Source organism: Bombina bombina, chromosome 5 (assembly GCF_027579735.1).
Source record: "Bombina bombina isolate aBomBom1 chromosome 5, aBomBom1.pri, whole genome shotgun sequence".
NCBI classification, from domain to species: domain Eukaryota; kingdom Metazoa; phylum Chordata; class Amphibia; order Anura; family Bombinatoridae; genus Bombina; species Bombina bombina.
In genome coordinates this window covers 21,484,481-21,506,411 of record NC_069503.1, presented here as the reverse complement: position 1 = coordinate 21,506,411, position 21,931 = coordinate 21,484,481, and the positions used below count along the sequence as shown (strand labels likewise).

The 21,931-nt window shown below is 30.9% G+C and overlaps 1 protein-coding gene across 1 annotated transcript; it reads right to left on the bottom strand.

Annotated features, from left to right (window-relative positions):
* Positions 1 to 12,563: 12,563 nt before the first annotated feature.
* Positions 12,564 to 20,299, bottom strand: LOC128659181 (gastrula zinc finger protein XlCGF26.1-like). The gene is made up of 2 exons (XM_053712865.1): positions 20,183 to 20,299; positions 12,564 to 15,179 (listed from the first exon to the last, which is right to left on the bottom strand). The coding sequence occupies exons 1-2, from the start codon at positions 20,199 to 20,201 to the stop codon at positions 13,843 to 13,845; spliced, it is 1,356 nt and encodes a 451-aa protein (XP_053568840.1). The 5' UTR covers positions 20,202 to 20,299; the 3' UTR covers positions 12,564 to 13,842.
* Between the last annotated feature and the right edge of the window lie 1,632 nt (positions 20,300 to 21,931).

The following is a 21,931-nucleotide window of genomic DNA, read 5'->3' as shown; positions in this document are numbered from 1 at the left end:
TTTGATGTAACCCAGGTGTTCTCGTACTCTCGTACGGACATCCCTGGTAGTCATGCCCACATACTGTCGGCAATGCTCACTACATTCAATGAGGTACACGACGAAATGAGTAGAGCATCTAATACATCCTCTAGTCTCAAATGTTTGATTAGTGACATGAGAATAGAAGTTTCTTCCCTCTGCTATGTAGTCACAGGCTTTGCATCTACCATTGCTACATTTATATGTTCCATTAATGGCCAGCCATGTAGCTGATAATTCCTTTTGTGGTAAAAGGGAGGGCGACAAGATATTGCCTAAGGTGACACCTCTAGAATAAACACATTTGAAACCTTTGTCCACAGTTCTTTTTAAAGCCTTGTCTCCACGCAGTATTGGGAAGTATTTTCTTATAATATTACAAACTTCATTGTATTCCGATGAATATTGTGTAATAAAAAGAGTTCTATTATCATCCCCTTTGTTTGGCCTAGGTATGAGAGTGTCCTGTCTATCCACACTGCCCACTTCCTTAGCCACATTCTTAATCATGCTGGGCTGGTATCCCCTCTCAATCAGTCTGTCTGCCATGTGTTTACTCTCTTTCTTGAAGTCTATTTCAGTGTTGCAAATTCGTCTAGTCCGTAATAACTGTCCCTTGGCTATTCCCCTGAAAACATGTTTCGGGTGAGCACTCTTACTGTGCAGGAGTGTGTTACCAGAGATAGGCTTCCTGTACAGACGAGTGATTACTTTTCCTGTATCAATCTCTCCCTCTAGGGAGATATCCAGGTAATTAATCGTCTTTCTGTTCCATTCACTGGTAAAATTAACCCCATTGTCACTCTCATTGAGGTAACACACAAACCTTTCAGCTTCCGTTTCACTAGATGTCCATACCAAAAGCAGGTCATCAATGAAACGTTTATATAGGCTAATGTGTTTCCTATATGGGTTACTATCTGAATAGACAAAGCATCTTTCAAGCCAACCCATAAAAATGTTGGCATATGAGGGGGCAAACTTAGCCCCCATTGCCGTGCCTTGCCTCTGCAGATAGTAAGTGCCCTCAAAATAGAAATAATTATGTTGCAACAGAAAAGATGTGACTTTAAGTATATATTCCATTACATATTCCTCAATATTGTAGTGTAACTCTAGAAAGTACTTGATGGCCTTAATACCCAAATTATGAGGGATACTGGAATATAAAGATATCACATCCACAGCTAACCAACTGTGGTCAGCTGTCCATGTAAAATCATCAAAAAGTTGCAAAACATGAGTAGTGTCCTTGATATGACTATGTAGATCAAGGACAATGGGTTGCAAAATGGCATCCAACCATTCGGACAACGGCTCCAAAAGGGAGCCGATGCCTGAAACGATCGGGCGCCCCTTTACATTCGTCAATAATTAATTTTTCGGACACTTGCGATATTATTACTCTGGAAAGTCTGCAGTCAGAGGCCTATAACAGTGAAAATTCTAACAATATTAATTTTCCTAGATTCAAGGGACAATCTACTTTTTATCCCATACATAGTCGAGGGAAATCCCTTGAACTGTTCCACAAACGAGTAGTGGAGGATCTCACATCACTACATCAGTCTAAAAGTGTGAAAAAACACAATCTAACCGTAAATGAAAAATTGGCATTAAATAGTCTTAAAAGTAATGAGTCTATTGTCATAAAGAACTCTGATAAAGGCGGAAGTGTTGTCATTATGGACAAGGTATCATATATCTCAGAGGCCAAAAGGCAACTTGAGGATACAAGTACATATACTATACTGACATGTAACCCCACCTCTAGATTCCAAAGAGATCTGTATAGTCTATTGGATGATGGTGTACAATATGGCATTATGGATGGTGAAACACTGAAGTATCTTAATGTGGCTAATCCTATTACTCCAGTGTTTCACCACTTACCCAAAGTACATAAAGGATTGACGAATGTAAAGGGGCGCCCGATCGTTTCAGGCATCGGCTCCCTTTTGGAGCCGTTGTCCGAATGGTTGGATGCCATTTTGCAACCCATTGTCCTTGATCTACATAGTCATATCAAGGACACTACTCATGTTTTGCAACTTTTTGATGATTTTACATGGACAGCTGACCACAGTTGGTTAGCTGTGGATGTGATATCTTTATATTCCAGTATCCCTCATAATTTGGGTATTAAGGCCATCAAGTACTTTCTAGAGTTACACTACAATATTGAGGAATATGTAATGGAATATACTTACTGTTATTATAAGTGTAACTGTACTGTGTAATGTATATTTATTAGATTGTTTTATTATAAGTGTAACTGTACTGTGTAAGGTATATTTATTAGATAGTGTTATTATAAGTGTAACTGTACTGTGTTAGGTATATTTATTAGATAGTGTTATTATAAGTGTAACTGTATTGTGTAATGTATATTTATTAGATAGTGTTATTATGTGTGTAACTGTACTATGTAATGTATATTTATTAGATAGTGTTATTATAAGTGTAACTGTACTGTGTAAGGTATATAGACAGTGTTATTATAAGTGTAACTGTACTGTGTAAGTTATATTTATTAGATAGTGTTATTATACGTGTAACTGTACTGTGTAAGGTATATTTATTAGATAGTGTTATTATAAGTGTAACTGTACTGTGTAAGGTATATTTATTAGATAGTGTTATTATACGTGTAACTGTACTGTGTAAGTTATATTTATTAGATAGTGTTATTATACGTGTAACTGTACTGTGTAAGGTATATTTATTAGATAGTGTTATTATAAGTGTAACTGTACTGTGTAAGGTATATAGACAGTGTTATTATAAGTGTAACTGTACTGTGTAAGTTATATTTATTAGATAGTGTTATTATACGTGTAACTGTACTGTGTAAGGTATATTTATTAGATAGTGTTATTATAAGTGTAACTGTACTGTGTAAGGTATATTTATTAGATAGTGTTATTATACGTGTAACTGTACTGTGTAAGGTATATTTATTAGATAGTGTTATTATAAGTGTAACTGTACTGTGTAAGGTATATTTATTAGATAGTGTTATTATAAGTGTAACTGTACTGTGTAAGGTATCTTTATTAGATAGTGTTATTATAAGTGTAACTGTACTGTGTAAGGTATATTTATTAGATAGTGTTATTATAAGTGTAACTGTACTGTGTAAGTTATATTTATTAGATAGTGTTATTATACGTGTAACTGTACGGTGTAAGGTATATTTATTAGATGGTGTTATTATAAGTGTAACTGTACTGTGTAATGTATATTTATTAGATAGTGTTATTATAAGTGTAACTGTACTGTGTAATGTATATTTATTAGATAGTGTTATTATAAGTGTAACTGTACTGTGTAATGTATATTTATTAGATAGTGTTATTATAAGTGTAACTGTACTGTGTAATGTATATTTATTAGATAGTGTTATTATAAGTGTAACTGTAGTGTGTAGTGTATATTTATTAGATAGTGTTATTATAAGTGTAACTGTACTGTGTAATGTATATTTATTAGATTGTGTTATTATAAGTGTAACTGTACTGTGTAATGTATATTTATTAGATAGTGTTATTATAAGTGTAACTGTACTGTGTAAGGTATATTTATTAGATAGTGTTATTATAAGTGTAACTGTACTGTGTAATGTATATTTATTAGATAGTGTTATTATAAGTGAAACTGTACTGTGTAATGTATATTTATTAGATAGTGTTATTATAAGTGTAACTGTACTGTATAATGTATATTTATTAGATAGTGTTATTATAAGTGTAACTGTACTGTGTAATGTATATTTATTAGATAGTGTTATTATAAGTGTAACTGTACTGTGTAAGGTATATTTATTAGATAGTGTTATTATAAGTGTAACTGTACTGTGTAATGTATATTTATTAGATAGTGTTATTATAAGTGTAACTGTACTGTGTAAGGTATATTTATTAGATAGTGTTATTATAAGTGTAACTGTACTGTGTAAGGTATATTTATTAGATAGTGTTATTATAAGTGTAACTGTACTGTGTAATGTATATTTATTAGATAGTGTTATTATAAGTGAAACTGTACTGTGTAATGTATATTTATTAGATAGTGTTATTATAAGTGTAACTGTACTGTATAATGTATATTTATTAGATAGTGTTATTATAAGTGTAACTGTACCGTGTAATGTATATTTATTAGATAGTGTTATTATAAGTGTAACTGTACTGTGTAAGGTATATTTATTATATAGAGTTATTATAAGTGTAACTGTACTGTGTAAGGTATATTTATTAGATAGTGTTATTATAAGTGTAACTGTACTGTGTAAGGTATATTTATTAGATAGTGTTATTATAAGTGTAACTGTACTGTGTAAGCTATATTTATTAGATAGTGTTATTATAAGTGTAACTGTACTGTGTAAGGTATATTTATTAGATAGTGTTATTATAAGTGTAACTGTACTGTGTAAGGTATATTTATTAGATAGTGTTATTATAAGTGTAACTGTACTGTGTAATGTATATTTATCAGATAGTATTATGAGTATAACTGTACTGTGTAATGTATATTTATTAGCTAGTGTTATTATAAGTGTAACGGTACTGTGTAAGGTATATTTATTAGATAGTGTTATTATAAGTGTAACTGTACTGTGTAAGGTATATTTATTAGATAGTGTTATTATAAGTGTAACTGTACTGTGTAATGTATATTTATTAGATAGTGTTATTATAAGTGTAACTGTACTGTGTAATGTATATTTATTAGATAGTGTTATTATAAGTGTAACTGTACTGTGTAAGTTATATTTATTAGATAGTGTTATTATAAGTGTAACTGTACTGTGTAAGTTATATTTATTAGATAGTGTTATTATAAGTGTAACTGTACTGTGTAAGTTATATTTATTAGATAGTGTTATTATAAGTGTAACTGTACTGTGTAATGTATATTTATTAGATAGTGTTATTATAAGTGTAACTGTACTGTGTAATGTATATTTATTAGATAGTGTTATTATAAGTGTAACTGTATTGTGTAATGTATATTTATTAGATAGTGTTATTATAAGTGTAACTGTACTGTGTAATGTATATTTATTAGATAGTTTTATTATAAGTGTAACTGTACTGTGTAATGTATATTTATTAGATAGTGTTATTATAAGTGTAACTGTACTGTGTAAGGTATAGTTATTATATAGTGTTATTATAAGTGTAACTGTACTGTGTAATGTATATTTATTAGATAGTGTTATTATAAGTGTAACTGTACTGTGTAAGGTATATTTATTAGATAGTGTTATTATAAGTGTAACTGTACTGTGTAAGGTATATTTATTAGATAGTGTTATTATAAGTGTAACTGTACTGTGTAAGTTATATTTATTAGATAGTGTTATTATAAGTGTAACTGTACTGTGTAAGTTATATTTATTAGATAGTGTTATTATAAGTGTAACTGTACTGTGTAATGTATATTTATTAGATAGTGTTATTATAAGTGTAACTGTACTGTGTAATGTATATTTATTAGATAGTGTTATTATAAGTGTAACTGTACTGTGTAATGTATATTTATTAGATAGTGTTATTATAAGTGTAACTGTACTGAGTAAGGTATATTTATTAGATAGTGTTATTATAAGTGTAACTGTAATGTGTAAGGTATATTTATTAGATAGTGTTATTATAAGTGTAACTGTACTGTGTAAGGTATATTTATTAGATAGTGTTATTATAAGTGTAACTGTACTGTGTAAGGTATATTTATTAGATAGTGTTATTATAAGTGTAACTGTACTGTGTAAGGTATATTTATTAGATAGTGTTATAATAAGTGTAACTGTACTGTGTAATGTATATTTATTAGATAGTGTTATTATAAGTGTAACTGTACTGTGTATAGTATATTTATTAGATAGTGTTATTATAAGTGTAACTGTACAGTGTAAGGTATATTTATTAGATAGTGTTATTATAAGTGTAACTGTACTGTGTAAGGTATATTTATTAGATAGTGTTATTATAAGTGTAACTGTACTGTGTAAGGTATATTTATTAGATAGTGTTATTATAAGTGTAACTGTACTGTGTAAGGTATATTTATTAGATAGTGTTATTATAAGTGTAACTGTACTGTGTAAGGTATATTTATTAGATAGTGTTATTATAATTGTAACTGTACTGTATAAGGTATATTTATTAGATAGTGTTATTATAAGTGTAACTGTACTGTGTAAGGTATATTTATTAGATAGTGTTATTATAAGTGTAACTGTTCTGTGTAAGCTATATTTATTAGATAGTGTTATGAGTATAACTGTACTGTGTAATGTATATTTATTAGATAGTGTTATTATAAGTGTAACTGTACTGTGTAATGTATATTTATTAGATAGTGTTATTATAAGTGTAACTGTACTGTGTAAGGTATATTTATTAGATGGTGTTATTATAAGTGTAACTGTACTGTGTAAGGTATATTTATTAGATAGTGTTATTATAAGTGTAACTGTACTGTGTAATGTATATTTATTAGATAGTGTTATTATAAGTGTAACTGTACTGTGTAATGTATATTTATTAGATAGTGTTATTATAAGTGTAACTGTTCTGTGTAAGCTATATTTATTAGATAGTGTTATGAGTATAACTGTACTGTGTAATGTATATTTATTAGATAGTGTTATTATAAGTGTAACTGTACTGTGTAATGTATATTTATTAGATAGTGTTATTATAAGTGTAACTGTACTGTGTAAGGTATATTTATTAGATGGTGTTATTATAAGTGTAACTGTACTGTGTAAGGTATATTTATTAGATAGTGTTATTATAAGTGTAACTGTACCGTGTAAGGTTATATTTATTAGATAGTGTTATTATAAGTGTAACTGTACTGTGTAATGTATATTTATTAGTGTTATTATAAGTGTAACTGTACTGTGTAATGTATATTTATTAGACAGTGTTATTATAAGTGTAACTGTACTGTGTAAGGTATATTTATTAGATAGTGTTATTATAAGTGTAACTGTACTGTGTAAGGTATATTTATTAGATAGTGTTATTATAATTGTAACTGTACTGTATAAGGTATATTTATTAGATAGTGTTATTATAAGTGTAACTGTACTGTGTAAGGTATATTTATTAGATAGTGTTATTATAAGTGTAACTGTTCTGTGTAAGCTATATTTATTAGATAGTGTTATGAGTATAACTGTACTGTGTAATGTATATTTATTAGATAGTGTTATTATAAGTGTAACTGTACTGTGTAATGTATATTTATTAGATAGTGTTATTATAAGTGTAACTGTACTGTGTAAGGTATATTTATTAGATGGTGTTATTATAAGTGTAACTGTACTGTGTAAGGTATATTTATTAGATAGTGTTATTATAAGTGTAACTGTACTGTGTAATGTATATTTATTAGATAGTGTTATTATAAGTGTAACTGTACTGTGTAATGTATATTTATTAGATAGTGTTATTATAAGTGTAACTGTTCTGTGTAAGCTATATTTATTAGATAGTGTTATGAGTATAACTGTACTGTGTAATGTATATTTATTAGATAGTGTTATTATAAGTGTAACTGTACTGTGTAATGTATATTTATTAGATAGTGTTATTATAAGTGTAACTGTACTGTGTAAGGTATATTTATTAGATGGTGTTATTATAAGTGTAACTGTACTGTGTAAGGTATATTTATTAGATAGTGTTATTATAAGTGTAACTGTACCGTGTAAGGTTATATTTATTAGATAGTGTTATTATAAGTGTAACTGTACTGTGTAATGTATATTTATTAGTGTTATTATAAGTGTAACTGTACTGTGTAATGTATATTTATTAGACAGTGTTATTATAAGTGTAACTGTACTGTGTAAGGTATATTTATTAGATAGTGTTACTATAAGTGTAACTGTACTGTGTAATGTATATTTATTAGATAGTGTTATTATAAGTGTAACTGTAATGTGTAATGTATATTTATTAGATAGTGTTATTATAAGTGTAACTGTACTGTGTAAGGTATATTTATTAGATAGTGTTATTATAAGTAACTGTACTGTGTAAGGTATATTTATTAGATAGTGTTATTATAAGTGTAACTGTACTGTGTAAGGTATATTTATTAGATAGTGTTATTATACGTGTAACTGTACTGTGTATGGTATATTTATTAGATAGTGTTATTATAAGTGTAACTACTGTGTAAGGTATATTTATTAGATAGTGTTATTATAAGTGTAACTGTACTGTGTAAGGTATATTTATTAGATAGTGTTATTATAAATGTAACTGTACCGTGTAATGTATATTTATTAGATAGTGTTATTATAAGTGTAACTGTACTGTGTAAGGTATATTTATTAGTGTTATTATAAGTGTAACTGTACTGTGTAATGTATATTTATTAGATAGTGTTATTATAAGTGTAACTGTACTGTGTAATGTATATTTATTAGATAGTGTTATTATAAGTGTAACTGTACTGTGTAAGGTATATTTATTAGATAGTATTAGTATAAGTGTAACTGTACTGTGTAAGGTATATTTATTAGATAGTGTTATTATAAGTGTAACTGTACCGTGTAAGGTATATTTATTAGATAGTGTTATTATAAGTGTAACTGTACTGTGTAATGTATATTTATTAGATAGTGTTATTATAAGTGTAACTGTACTGTGTAATGTATATTTATTAGATAGTGTTATTATAAGTGTAACTGTACTGTGTAAGGTATATATATTAGATAGTGTTATTATAAGTGTAACTGTATTGTGTAAGGTATATTTATTAGATAGTGTTATTATAAGTGTAACTGTACTGTGTAATGTATATTTATTAGATAGTGTTATTATAAGTGTAACTGTACTGTGTAAGGTATATTTATTAGATAGTGTTATTATAAGTGTAACTGTACTGTGTAAGGTATATTTATTAGATAGTGTTATTATAAGTGTAACTGTACTGTGTAATGTATATTTATTAGACAGTGTTATTATAAGTGTAACTGTACTGTGTAAGGTATATTTATTAGATAGTGTTATTATAAGTGTAACTGTACTGTGTAATGTATATTTATTAGATAGTGTTATTATAAGTGTAACTGTACTGTGTCAGGTATATTTATTAGATAGTGTTATTATAAGTGTAACTGTACTGTGTAAGGTATATTTATTAGATAGTGTTATTATAAGTGTAACTGTACTGTGTAATGTATATTTATTAGACAGTGTTATTATAAGTGTAACTGTACTGTATAAGGTATATTTATTAGATAGTGTTATTATAAGTGTAACTGTACTGTGTAAGGTATATTTATTAGATAGTGTTATTATAAGTGTAACTGTACTATGTAATGTATATTTATTAGATATTGTTATTATAAGTGTAACTGTACTGTGTAAGGTATATTTATTAGATAGGGTTATTATAAGTGTAACTGTACTGTGTAATGTATATTTATTAGATAGTGTTATTATAAGTGTAACTGTACTGTGCAATGTATATTTATTAGATAGTGTTATTATAAGTGTAACTGTACTGTGTAAGGTATATTTATTAGATAGTGTTATTATAAGTGTAACTGTACTGTGTAATATATATTTATTAGATAGTGTTATTATAAGTGTAACTGTACTGTGTTAGGTATATTTATTAGATAGTGTTATTATAAGTGTAACTGTACTGTGTAAGTTATATTTATTAGATAGTGTTATTATAAGTGTAACTGTACTGTGTAAGTTATATTTATTAGATAGTGTTATTATAAGTGTAACTGTACTGTGTAAGTTATATTTATTAGATAGTGTTATTATAAGTGTAACTGTACTGTGTAATATATATTTATTAGATAGTGTTATTATAAGTGTAACTGTACTGTGTTAGGTATATTTATTAGATAGTGTTATTATAAGTGTAACTGTACTGTATAAGGTATATTTATTAGATAGTATTATTATAAGTGTAACTGTACTATGTAAGGTATATTTATTAGATAGTGTTATTATAAGTGTAACTGTACTGTGTAATGTATATTTATTAGATAGTGTTATTATATAAGTGTAACTGTACTGTGTAATGTATATTTATTAGATAGTGTTATTATAAGTGTAACTGTACTGTGTAAGGTATATTTATTAGATAGTGTTATTATAAGTGTAACTGTACTGTGTAAGGTATATTTATTAGATAGGGTTATAAGTGTAACTGTACTGTGTAATGTATATTTATTAGATAGTGTTATTATAAGTGTAACTGTACTGTGTAATGTATATTTATTAGATAGTGTTATTATAAGTGTAACTGTACTGTGTAATGTATATTTATTAGATAGTGTTATTATAAGTGTAACTGTACTGTGTAAGGTATATTTATTAGATAGTGTTATTATAAGTGTAACTGTACTGTGTAAGGTATATTTATTAGATAGTGTTATTATAAGTGTAACTGTACTGTGTAATGTATATTTATTAGATAGTGTTATTATATAAGTGTAACTGTACGGTGTAATGTATATTTATTAGACAGTGTTATTATAAGTGTAACTGTACCGTGTAAGGTATATTTATTAGATAGTGTTATTATAAGTGTAACTGTACTGTGTAATGTATATTTATTAGATAGTGTTATTATAAGTGTAACTGTACTGTGTAATGTATATTTATTAGATAGTGTTATTATAAGTGTAACTGTACTGTGTAATGTATATTTATTAGATAGTGTTATTATAAGTGTAACTGAACTGTGTAAGGTATTTTTTATGTATTTTGTGCAATTTTTGTGAAACAGTTAACCAGAGCTCTGAAGTTGCGGTAATCATTTTAGCATAAATTGTGCACAAGCGATCGTGTTTACTTTCAACTCGTAATACCAGTTATAACCCCGATGAGCAAACACCTGGAATAAACCTATTATCACTTGAGCACAAACTATTGCGCTCCACTTGGGATCTGTACCTATGTGTTTAACTCCTGTAAAGGTATTAAACACACACTTTAAGTGAGATCTAAAGCAGCAATGCACTACTCTGTGTAACCAATGAGAAAAGGCACAAGTGTGCAGCCACCAATCAGCAGCTAGCTAGCTCCCTGTAGTGTATTGATGCTGCTGAGGATATGTACATATTCTTTCCAGCAAAGGATACCAAAAAAACAAAGTAAATTTGATAACAGAAGTGAAATTAAGCGTGATATAAAATTACATATTCTAAGTGAATCATGAAAGTGTCATTTCGTATCCCTTTAAGTATGAATTAAGTAACAGAAAATGTCTGTGTATAAAGTCTTGTTGGTGATTAATAATCTGGGTTGGTGTAGGTCGGGGGTTAATTTGATATTGTTCATGCACTGTTAAAGGGACAGTAAAGGCAAAATTAAACTTAAATGGATTGGATAGAATATGACATTTCAAACAACTTTTCTATTTACTTATAATATCAACTGTTCTTAGTTCTCTAGGTAACCTTTGTTAAAGAGTAATCCTAGGTGAATTAAGGAGTGTGCACGTGTCATCAGGAAGCAGAGTTTGTTACAACATTTATAGCAATGATCTACATAGTTACAAACACTGCTACACAGAGTGTTAAATACACGTGCACGCCCCTAAGCTTATATCAGACTTCTTGATTTACTCTTTAACAAAAGAATACCAAAAGAACAAGCAAATTAGATAATAGAAGTAAATTAGAAGGTTGGGTAAAATTGCTGCTTTATCTGAATTATCAGCGTTTAACTTTCACCGTCAGTTCTGGTTTCTGTCTTTGATGATTTAGTCATAATTATTCTGTGATATTTAGTTTTTAATTAGACAAAAAAACACAAATACTGGTCTGGATTACAATCACTGTTTATTTGCATAAAAAACATTGTATATCATTATATAGTAAACAGCAGCATTACATGATATATGCACACATGGTATAAATATACCTAACACTTGTGCTCTTGATACAAAGGGATTTATCAGACATATAATGTTCCCTTTATATATACAGTATGTGCTATTATCAGTTCTTGTGGCTTCTAACTAACATGAAAACATCTAACAGACATAATATCAAGTTACAGAACATGACGCACATATTACATACCCAGTATACATGTAGGTTATAGTAGCCATTTAAATTAAACTGATTATGATCACATGACGCACATATTACATACCCAGTATACATGTAGGTTATAGTAGCCATTTAAATTAAACTGATTATGATCACATGACGCACATATTACATACCCAGTATACATGTAGGTTATAGTAGCCATTTAAATTAAACTGATTATGATCACATGACACACATATTACATACCCAGTATACATGTAGGTTATAGTAGCCATTTAAATTATACTGATTATGATCACATGACATACATATTACATACCCAGTATACATGTAGGTTATAGTAGCCATTTAAATTAAACTGATTATGATCACATGACACACATTACATACCCAGTATACATGTAGGTTATAGTAGCCATTTAAATTAAACTGATTATGATCATATGACACACATATTACATACCCAGTATACATGTAGGTTATAGTAGCCATTTAAATTAAACTGATTATGATCACATGACACACATATTACATACGCAGTATACATGTAGGTTATAGTAGCCATTTAAATTAAACTGATTATGATCACAAATGTACCAGTTACTGATATTGCGCCTGATTATAAATGGAGCGCAAAATGAGAGCGCTCTTCCATATGCTCCAATGGGAGCCTCGTTTTCATGCCGTGAGACACAGCATGAGAGCGACGGCAGCAAATGTAAATACATATGTACGTGCTTATATATATATATGTTTGTGTATTAATATGTGTATATACATATAACAAATAATATATATGTATATAAGCATATACTTATATTTACAGGGAACACAAAGTTCCCATAGACCACAGTGTAAAGACATTTTCAGTGCCCTTTTTTCCTAACACCGCACAGTCGCTGACTTTAGCCCCCAAAAACTGCTGAGTGCAATTTAAAATAAAAAAAAAAAACTAAATTTAGGGGCATTTGGTGGAAATTTATAAAATTAACAAGAGATCTGATTTCTGGTTAATTTTCTATGCACTAATTGCTACTACAAGCTCATGGTAGCAATAATCAGCAACTTGTAATGGCCGATTATTTATTGTGCACCCACAAATGGGAAAATGTGCCCATTTGGGGGGTGCGCGATAAATTAGCACTCCACTTGTAATCTAGCCCATTGTGTCTCATTAAATAAAATCAGTTTCCCATCAATGATCCCTCTGCTATATAACATGTACAATGCTAAGCATCTATTGCTATAAGAAAAGGTTTATCCACATGATGTGCACATTAAATATATTTCCCAGATGTCAATCATTTGAGACTGATGTTCTTGTTTATATAATTATCTAACACTCTATTCATATAAAGACTCCTTCATTCTCTAAATGTAAATCAGTACAACTCCTAACATTGGCATATTAATAAACAACACTGGGGGTGCTTTGGTGGTGAATGGTTGTCTAAACTGGTCAGTATGAGGACAGAGTTGTATATTCCTGTGTGGTGTTTGGATTCTATCACATTGATGTGATAGAAACTGAGGTGCACATATATAGAGGAACAGCAGGAGAACACGTCCAATATGGAAATTTTGTAACCAAGATTTAGAAAGTATTATTTACAATAACATCCTTCTTTGTCCTGTTTAGGATACTTTTTAAAAGGTTTCCACACTGTGCATATAAATTTTATTTTGTAAGTAAATATTTGGTGTTTTGTAATACATGACTGGCGTGTGATACCTTTTTCCTCTTTCTAAACATGTGAAAGATTTTATCCTGTGTGAATCCTTTCATGAGTTTTTAGATGACTTATTTGTGTAAAACTTTTTCCACACTCTGTACAAGTGAAAGGTTTTTCTCCAGTGTGAATCCTTTCATGAGTTTTCAGATAACTCTTTAGTGTAAAACATTTTCCACACTCTGTACATGTGAAAGGCTTTTCTCCTGTGTGAAATCTTTCATGAGTTTTCAGATAACTGGTACGTGTAAAACTTTTCCCACACTCATTACATGTAAAAGGTTTCTCCCCTGTGTGGGTCTTTTCATGAGATATGAGACTTCCCTTGGATGCGAAACATCTCCCACACTCATTACATTTAAAAGGTTTCTCCCCTGTGTGGGTCTTTTCATGATATATGAGATTTCCCTTGGATGTGAAACATCTTCCACACTCATTACATGTGAAGGGGTTCTCCCCTGTGTGGGTCTTTTTGTGATACATAAGGCTTCCTTTACGTGTGAAATATTCCCCACACTCTGTACATGTGAAAGGTTTTTCTCCTGTGTGAATCCTTTCATGAAATTTTAGATGACCCCTTTGTGTAAAACATTTTCCACACTCAGTGCATGTGAAAGGCTTTTCTCCTGTGTGAATTCTTTCATGATTTTTCAGATTACTCGTATGTGTAAAACTTTTTCCACACTCATTACATGTAAAAGGTTTCTCCCCTGTGTGGGTCTTTTCATGAGATATGAGATTTCCCTTGGATGTGAAACATCTTCCACACTCGTTACATGTGAAAGGTTTCTCCCCTGTGTGGGTCTTTTCATGAGATATGAGACTTCCCTTGGATGTGAAACATCTCCCACACTCATTACATGTAAAAGGTTTCTCCCCTGTGTGGGACTTTTCATGATACTTAAGGTTTCCTTTAGTTGTGAAACATCTCCCACATTCTGTACACGTGTGAGGTTTCACAATTGTATGAACTGAGTGGTGTTCAAGGAGATGCAAATTACATGTGAAGGTTTTCTCACATTCTGTACATTTGAATGGTTTCTTATTTGTATGAATCAATTGGTTAGACTTAAGACTTTTCCCTTCTTTGAAATGTTTTGAGAACTCAGTAAATGTTTGTGGTTTATCCTCTGGGATAATCATTTCACTAGACAAGGCATAAATGGTGTCCTCTTGTTTTATGACTAAATTACTTGCTGTATATAATGATTGCTGCTCAGTTCCTGCCAATTCACCATCATCTTTAAATATCTGCTGTGATATCTCCAATGTTTGTGAATAGTCATTAGTGTCTAAGACTTTTGGAGTCTGTGGTATCATTCTGATGCTTCCTGTAGTGATGGATGAATATGAACTATTCAAGTGTTTTTCTACATAAAAAGAAAAGGAATAAACAAAATAAAGAAAGTTTATTCTTTATAATGGAATCCATTGTCTTACACAAATCATATTATTTATTTATACTGCATACAATGTCTTCTGTTTGTGTTCATTTTTAAATATATTTAGCTGTAAATCACAAATTAAAACAATGGAAGACAAAAAATGTAAATATTTCTACATCATAATAAATTAAAACACAGATTATTGATTAAAACAAGTTATAGGGCCCCATTAAACAAGGTACAGGTGGATAATGTTTTCATCCAGGGAACAAGTACATCTGTATTCTGGGCAAGAGAGGTGGCATCCACCATCCTCATTTAACATTGCATCCCCCCCCTTTTTTTTTGTTTTCTCTTTTATTGGCCTCCCATTTCTTCCTTATAAAAAATGGGAACTAATAATATAAATCTTCTATCATGGAATGTAGGGGGGATCACTTCCCAAATAAAGCGAAAGAGGATATTAAAACATCTCAATAAGTATAAATCCCAGATAGCCTTTTTACAGGAAACTCATCTAAAACCTATAGAAATTACGAAACTTAAAACCTTATGGGTAGGGGAAGCGGTTGCTACACCTTATTGTGGGAGGAAAAAGGGTGTTTGTATACTGTTCCATAAAAAGTTGAACTATAAAATTATATCGCATAATAGACCCACATGCCAGATACATAATCTTAAAGGTTGATATTCAGGGATTAAAACTTGTATTGTGCAATATTTATGGCCCTAACAATTATGACCCATCTTTTTGGGAAAAACTAAGGACCAATTTAATGCAATTTAACGGGGAAAAAATTATAATAGCAGGAGACTTCAATATGGTTCATAGTGTAAGCTTGGATAGGTTTTAAAAAAAAAAAACTGTTGCAAACTAAAAGGAATAACAATCTCAGGCTCCTCTCACAGGACTTAAAATTACATGATGTTTGGCGTCTCCAAAACCCTGATCTGAAAACGTACACATGTGAATCTAAAACTCATGCTACATTCTCCCGGATAGATTTCTTTTTAGTCTCTGAAAATCTTTTAAGTAATAATTTGAAATCAGATATTAAAGAAATCCTCATCTCAGACCACGCAGTTATTTCTCTACAACTGCAAAATCAACTCTTGAAAACCTCCAGGTTCTCTAGTTTCTCCTTCCCTAGGTACCTATCAGATAATATTCAATTTAATAACTGGCTTAAAGAAAAGTGGAAAGAATTCTCTTATAATAATAGGGAGGCTATCAACAAACCAGAATTATTCTGGGAGACATTTAAGGCTTTTATCAGAGGAGAAATAGTGGCTTATCTATGTAAATGGAAAAAAATGCAAAGCAAGAGATGTGCAGTTGGCAAAACAAGTTAAAAATAGTTATGAAAAATATATTATAACCCCAAAAAAAAACCAACTGGGAGAAATACCAAAGAAGCAGGCAGGAGAGAGAAATTTTTATAAAACAGAAAGATATGCGAGAAGATAAAAAGCAGAAAATTAAATTTAGGACCCACTATGGTAGATCAGCTAAATTCTTATCCATATTGACAAAAAATAACACTGATTATAATGCTATCCCCGTACTTAAAGAAAATGGTCATAGAATTTATTACCAAAAATGAATAAAAGAAGCATTCCTTAAACATTATTAAAAAATATACACGAAACAGGGGATAAAATCAACAAAATAAAGAAAAATTTTGGAATAATATCTATAATATCCCCCATCTTAGTAAATTTATATAATCAATATTTCATTGATAATAAAATGGACTCGCCTTATTTTACAGCCTCGACAATTTCATTAATCCTCAAAAAAGCAAAAGACCGTAAGGAAATAAGTTTATATAGACCAATTGTGTTACTCAACAATGACTATAACATTTTTATGACTATTTTAGCAAATAGACTTAAAAAATCCTTAGGAGCTTTAATTTCTGAGGATCAAGTTGGATTTATGAAAGGCAGAAATATCTCTAAAATAATTCGACGAACCCTTACAATTTTAGAATACTACTGGAATGAAAATAATGAAGAAAGAAATATAAGCAAACAAGAGTTAGCATTACTCTCAGTAGATGCCGAAAAGGCCTTTGATGTAGTTAACTGGGACCATCTTGCTACATCACTAGGGAATTTTGGATTTAAGGGCAACTTCCTCAAATTGATTCAGTTATTCTATCAAGCCCCTCTTTCTAACTTGAAAATAAATAATACTCTCACTGAAATCTTCACCTTAGAAAGGGGGACTCGCCAGGGATGTCCATTATCACCTTTACTATTTAACATATCACTAGAGCCTCTGGCAATTCTCCTGCGCCAAGAAATGCTAGGTATCACCATTGGAGACACTAAAACCGTTTTAACCCTGTTTGCAGATGATTTGTTACTATTTTTAAGTAAAACAAAATCTTCCATCAGACAATTTTTAAGCTTAATAGAACTATAGGGATCATTTTCTGGTTATAAGATCAATACAGACAAATCAGAACATTTATGGATAAAACCCCCAATTAAAATAACTACCAGGTACCCTTTAGGATAATGGATACCATTAATTATCTAGGAATTAAACTTAGTAGAGATCCAAACAAGTGGTACCAACTGAATTTCCCTCCTATACTTTCCAAAGTGGAGGAAGATCTTAAAAGATGGTCTCACTTGCCAATTTCTTTGTCCATCCGTGTTTACCTAATTAAAACTATTTTATTTCCTAAAATACTATACCTGCTACAGAACCTCCCGTGCTTGATACCTCGCAAAGATATTCATAAATTTAACAATAGTGCTGCTAAATTTATATGGCAAAATAAAAAAAAAATAAGAATTTCAGCTATGAAATTAAGTTTACATAAGTCAGCAGGAGGACTAGCTCTATCAAATCTAAACTTTTATAATTTAGCTGCCCTAGGGAAAATAATATTAGACTGGATAACTGGCAAGGAATATGTCTCTAATATAGAAACTAATTTAATAGCACCATTTGCATTAAAAGCCATTATACATTGCACAAACATGGAAAATTTGAAATATCCTCTAAAAATGCAGGTATTCAAAAACCCACTGTTAGCCTGGCAAAAGTATACCCAGGAAATTAAGGTTGCTCATAGAGTATCTAAATATCTCCCGATAAAGTGTAACCCTGAATTCCTTCTGGGAACATTCTCCTCTGTATTCGAAGATTGGAACAGAAAAGGCCTTATAGAGTTAATCCAAATAAAAGAAGAAAATTCAGAAAGAATAAAATCATTTGAAAATCTCAAACAAGAATACAACTTACATAAACATAGCTTCTCTGCTTATTTACAGTTAAGACATTTTTTTTACCAACATATAGGTAAATGTGAGTCTAATTGGGACTTGGGAAATCTAGCACCAGTTATAAATCTTTATAACCAGGGATCATATTCTATTTCTTTTTTGTATAATATTTTGATTAAGAACCTGGGCACAAGGCATCTGAATTTGCTTCAAACTAAATGGGCTAAAGATTTTACATCTATAACAGTAGATGAAATAGAGAAAAGTTCTAGAATAGAATCATGGAGAGACTCTCAATGTAAAATTATAAATAAAATTTATATAACACCTGCACAAATAGGTAAATGGACACCTAATAAAGTAACATTCTGCTCTAGATGTAACAATCCTAAAGCAGATCTTATCCATGCTTTCTGGAACTGCCCGAAGATTAATCAATTCTGGAATAAAGTCAACTACTGGTTAAATAAGACATTAGAAAGAAAGTTGGACCTTGACTCCAGGCTTGTTTTTTTTCTCTGTATTCCAGAGAAGCACAGAAATTTAAAAGTAATAAATACAGTAATTTTACTAGGAAGGAAATTAATACTGGCAAGTTGGAAAGCTAAATATGCTCCTACGTTATTTATATTTGTCAGAGAGATAAGAGACCTTATTATTATGGATCTTCTTTCTCCTACCATCAAAAAGGCTCTAAAAATCTATTTTGGAAAATGGTTAGGACCAATAAAAACCTTCCCTCTAGAGGACCAACTACAATTAATAAAACCCTTGAAGAAGCTTGAGGTATTTGAAGAACTGATACAAAAGGAAATTCTTCCAGAGAGCTGGAAATATTAATAATCGGGGGGGGGGGGGAGGATTTTTTTTCCCTCCCCTTTGGAGTATGATAAGAAAGAATTATGTAACTCCAAACCTAACATATGCATATTTTTATTTTTTTATTTTTATTTTTTGTATTTTTGATAAAAGGAAAAACACATAACTAATTTGAACTTTTGAAAATCATTACGATTAATTAATCTTTGCTGTTCTCTTTAATATGGCCCTGCGAGGTGCAAATGGATAATTGTCAAATAATGTTTATTTTTTGTTATGGAATAAATAAATAATAAAAAAAAAACCTAAAACACATATTACTGATTAAAACAAGTTATAGGGCCCCATTAAACAAGGTGCAGGTGGACAATGTTCTCAGCCAGGGAACAAGTACATCTGTATTCTAGGCAAGAGAGGTGGCATCCACCATCCTCATTTAACATTGCACAAGCAACTACACATATAGCCCTGTCTGGCTCATGCTCAACCAGTGGGGCGAGAATATGACGTCTTAATCATCACAGACTAATAATCAGTGTGAGATGTTTTGAAAGGCTAAGGAGCAGTGATCTTATGATACTTTTTAGCTTTCGGCTGTGGTTGTTTGATTTATATAATCAGCCAAAAATTTTATTAGTTTTAATAATACTCACTGTTAAACTAACCACACAAATCAGTGGCGGTTCTGGGGTGGGGAACACTCACTGGGGGAGTTGTGGGTGTTCCACACATGGGAGCAAGGTAGGCGTAAGTGTAGTTATGGGAGTTCCATGAGCTGGGTCAGGGGAAGGTAGAGTTGCAGGTGATCTGAGAGCACAAATGTATTTAAAAGATGCAGATATAAATATAATAGTTAATATTTGTTTAATGAGTGATCTATTCTATTTCCCAGTAAATAAAGTCAGCATAATATCTATTTTACTCACCTAACACATATGAGTTCATGCTGATAACAGGCTCCAATGTCTGTGCTCAGGAAGAAGGTTCCCTTATTCACTTCAGTTACATCAATACCTGATATCGCTCAGTGCTCTGGCCGTGTCTGTAAAAAGTATATTAAATGGTTTAGACAGATAATAATAAATAATGGTTCTGATTAACTGTACATATGGTATAATTAAAGGCACGCATAACAATTCATGTGATACAGATCAGCTGTTTGGTGATTACATATGTGCTATTGATTCAGCACAAGCATTTAGTACAGTTAGCTCTGAGGGTGTTACAGTTGTACCTTAAATATTAATCTTTCCAGAACGTTACACTATAAGCTCAGGAGTAGACAATCTACTTATGTGTGGGACATTCTACAGCTTTACAAATATATTATAATCATTTTTAATATAATTTATTTGAAAGAGCGGCACTTACACAACAACAATATTTCTTTCATGTAATTGGCAAGAGTCCATGAGCTAGTGACATATGGGATATACAATCCTACCAGGAGGAAGATAGCACTTCCTTTAAGGATCCTTTAGATAGGAAGCTTGAATCTTATCTAAGGAAGGCCTATTTATATTCAGGTCATCTTCTCAGACCTGCTATTTCTTTGGGTGATGTTGCGGCTGCATCAACTTTCTGGTTGGAAAATTTAGCGCAACATGAATTGGATTTTGACATATCTATCATTGTTCGCTTACTGCAACATGCTTATCATTTTATTTGTGATGCCATTTTTGATATTATCAAAATTGATGTTAGATCCATGTCTTTAGCTGTATTAGCTAGAAGAGCTTTGTGGCTTAAATCTTGGAATGCTGATATGACATCTAAATCTAGATTACTATCTCTTTCTTTCCAAGGTATTAATTTATTTGGTTCTAAGTTGGATTCTATTATTTCAACTATCACTGGAGGAAAAGGAGTTTTTTTGCCTCAGGATAAAAAACCTAAGGGTAAATCTAAGGCTTCTAACCATTTTCGTTCCTTTCGTCAGAATAAGGAACAAAAACTCAATCCTCCTCCCAAGGAATCTGCTTCCAGTTGGAAGCCTTCCTCAAATTGGAATAAATCCAAGCCATTTAGGAAACCAAAGTCTGCCCCTAAGTCCGCATGAAGGTGCGGCCCTCCTTCCAGCTCAGCTGGTAGGGGGCAGATTAAGGTTTTTCAAGGATTTTTGGATAAAATCTGTCCAAAATCATTGGATTCAGAGCATTGTCTCTCAAGGGTATCGAATAGGATTCAAAGTAAGACCTCCTGTGAGAAGATTTTTTCTCTCACGCATCCCTGTAAATCCAGTAAAAGCTCAGGCTTTTCTGAAGTGTGTTTCAGACCTGGAGTCTTCAGGGGTAATCATGCCAGTTCCTCCTCAGGAACAAGGTTTGGGGTTTTATTCAAACCTATTCATTGTACCAAAGAAAGAAAATTTGTTCAGACCAGTTCTGGATATGAAAATTTTGAATCGTTATGTAAGAGTACCAACTTTCAAGATGGTGACTATAAGGACTATTCTGCCTTTTGTTCAGCAAGGACATTATATGTCCACAATAGACTTGCAGGATGCATACCTTCATATTCCGATTCATCCAGAACACTATCAGTTTCTGAGATTCTCTTTTCTAGACAAGCATTACCAATTTGTTGCTCTTCCATTTGGCCTAGCAACAGCTCCAAGAATCTTTTTCAAAGGTTCTGGGTGCCCTACTATCTGTAATCAGAGAACAGGGTATTGC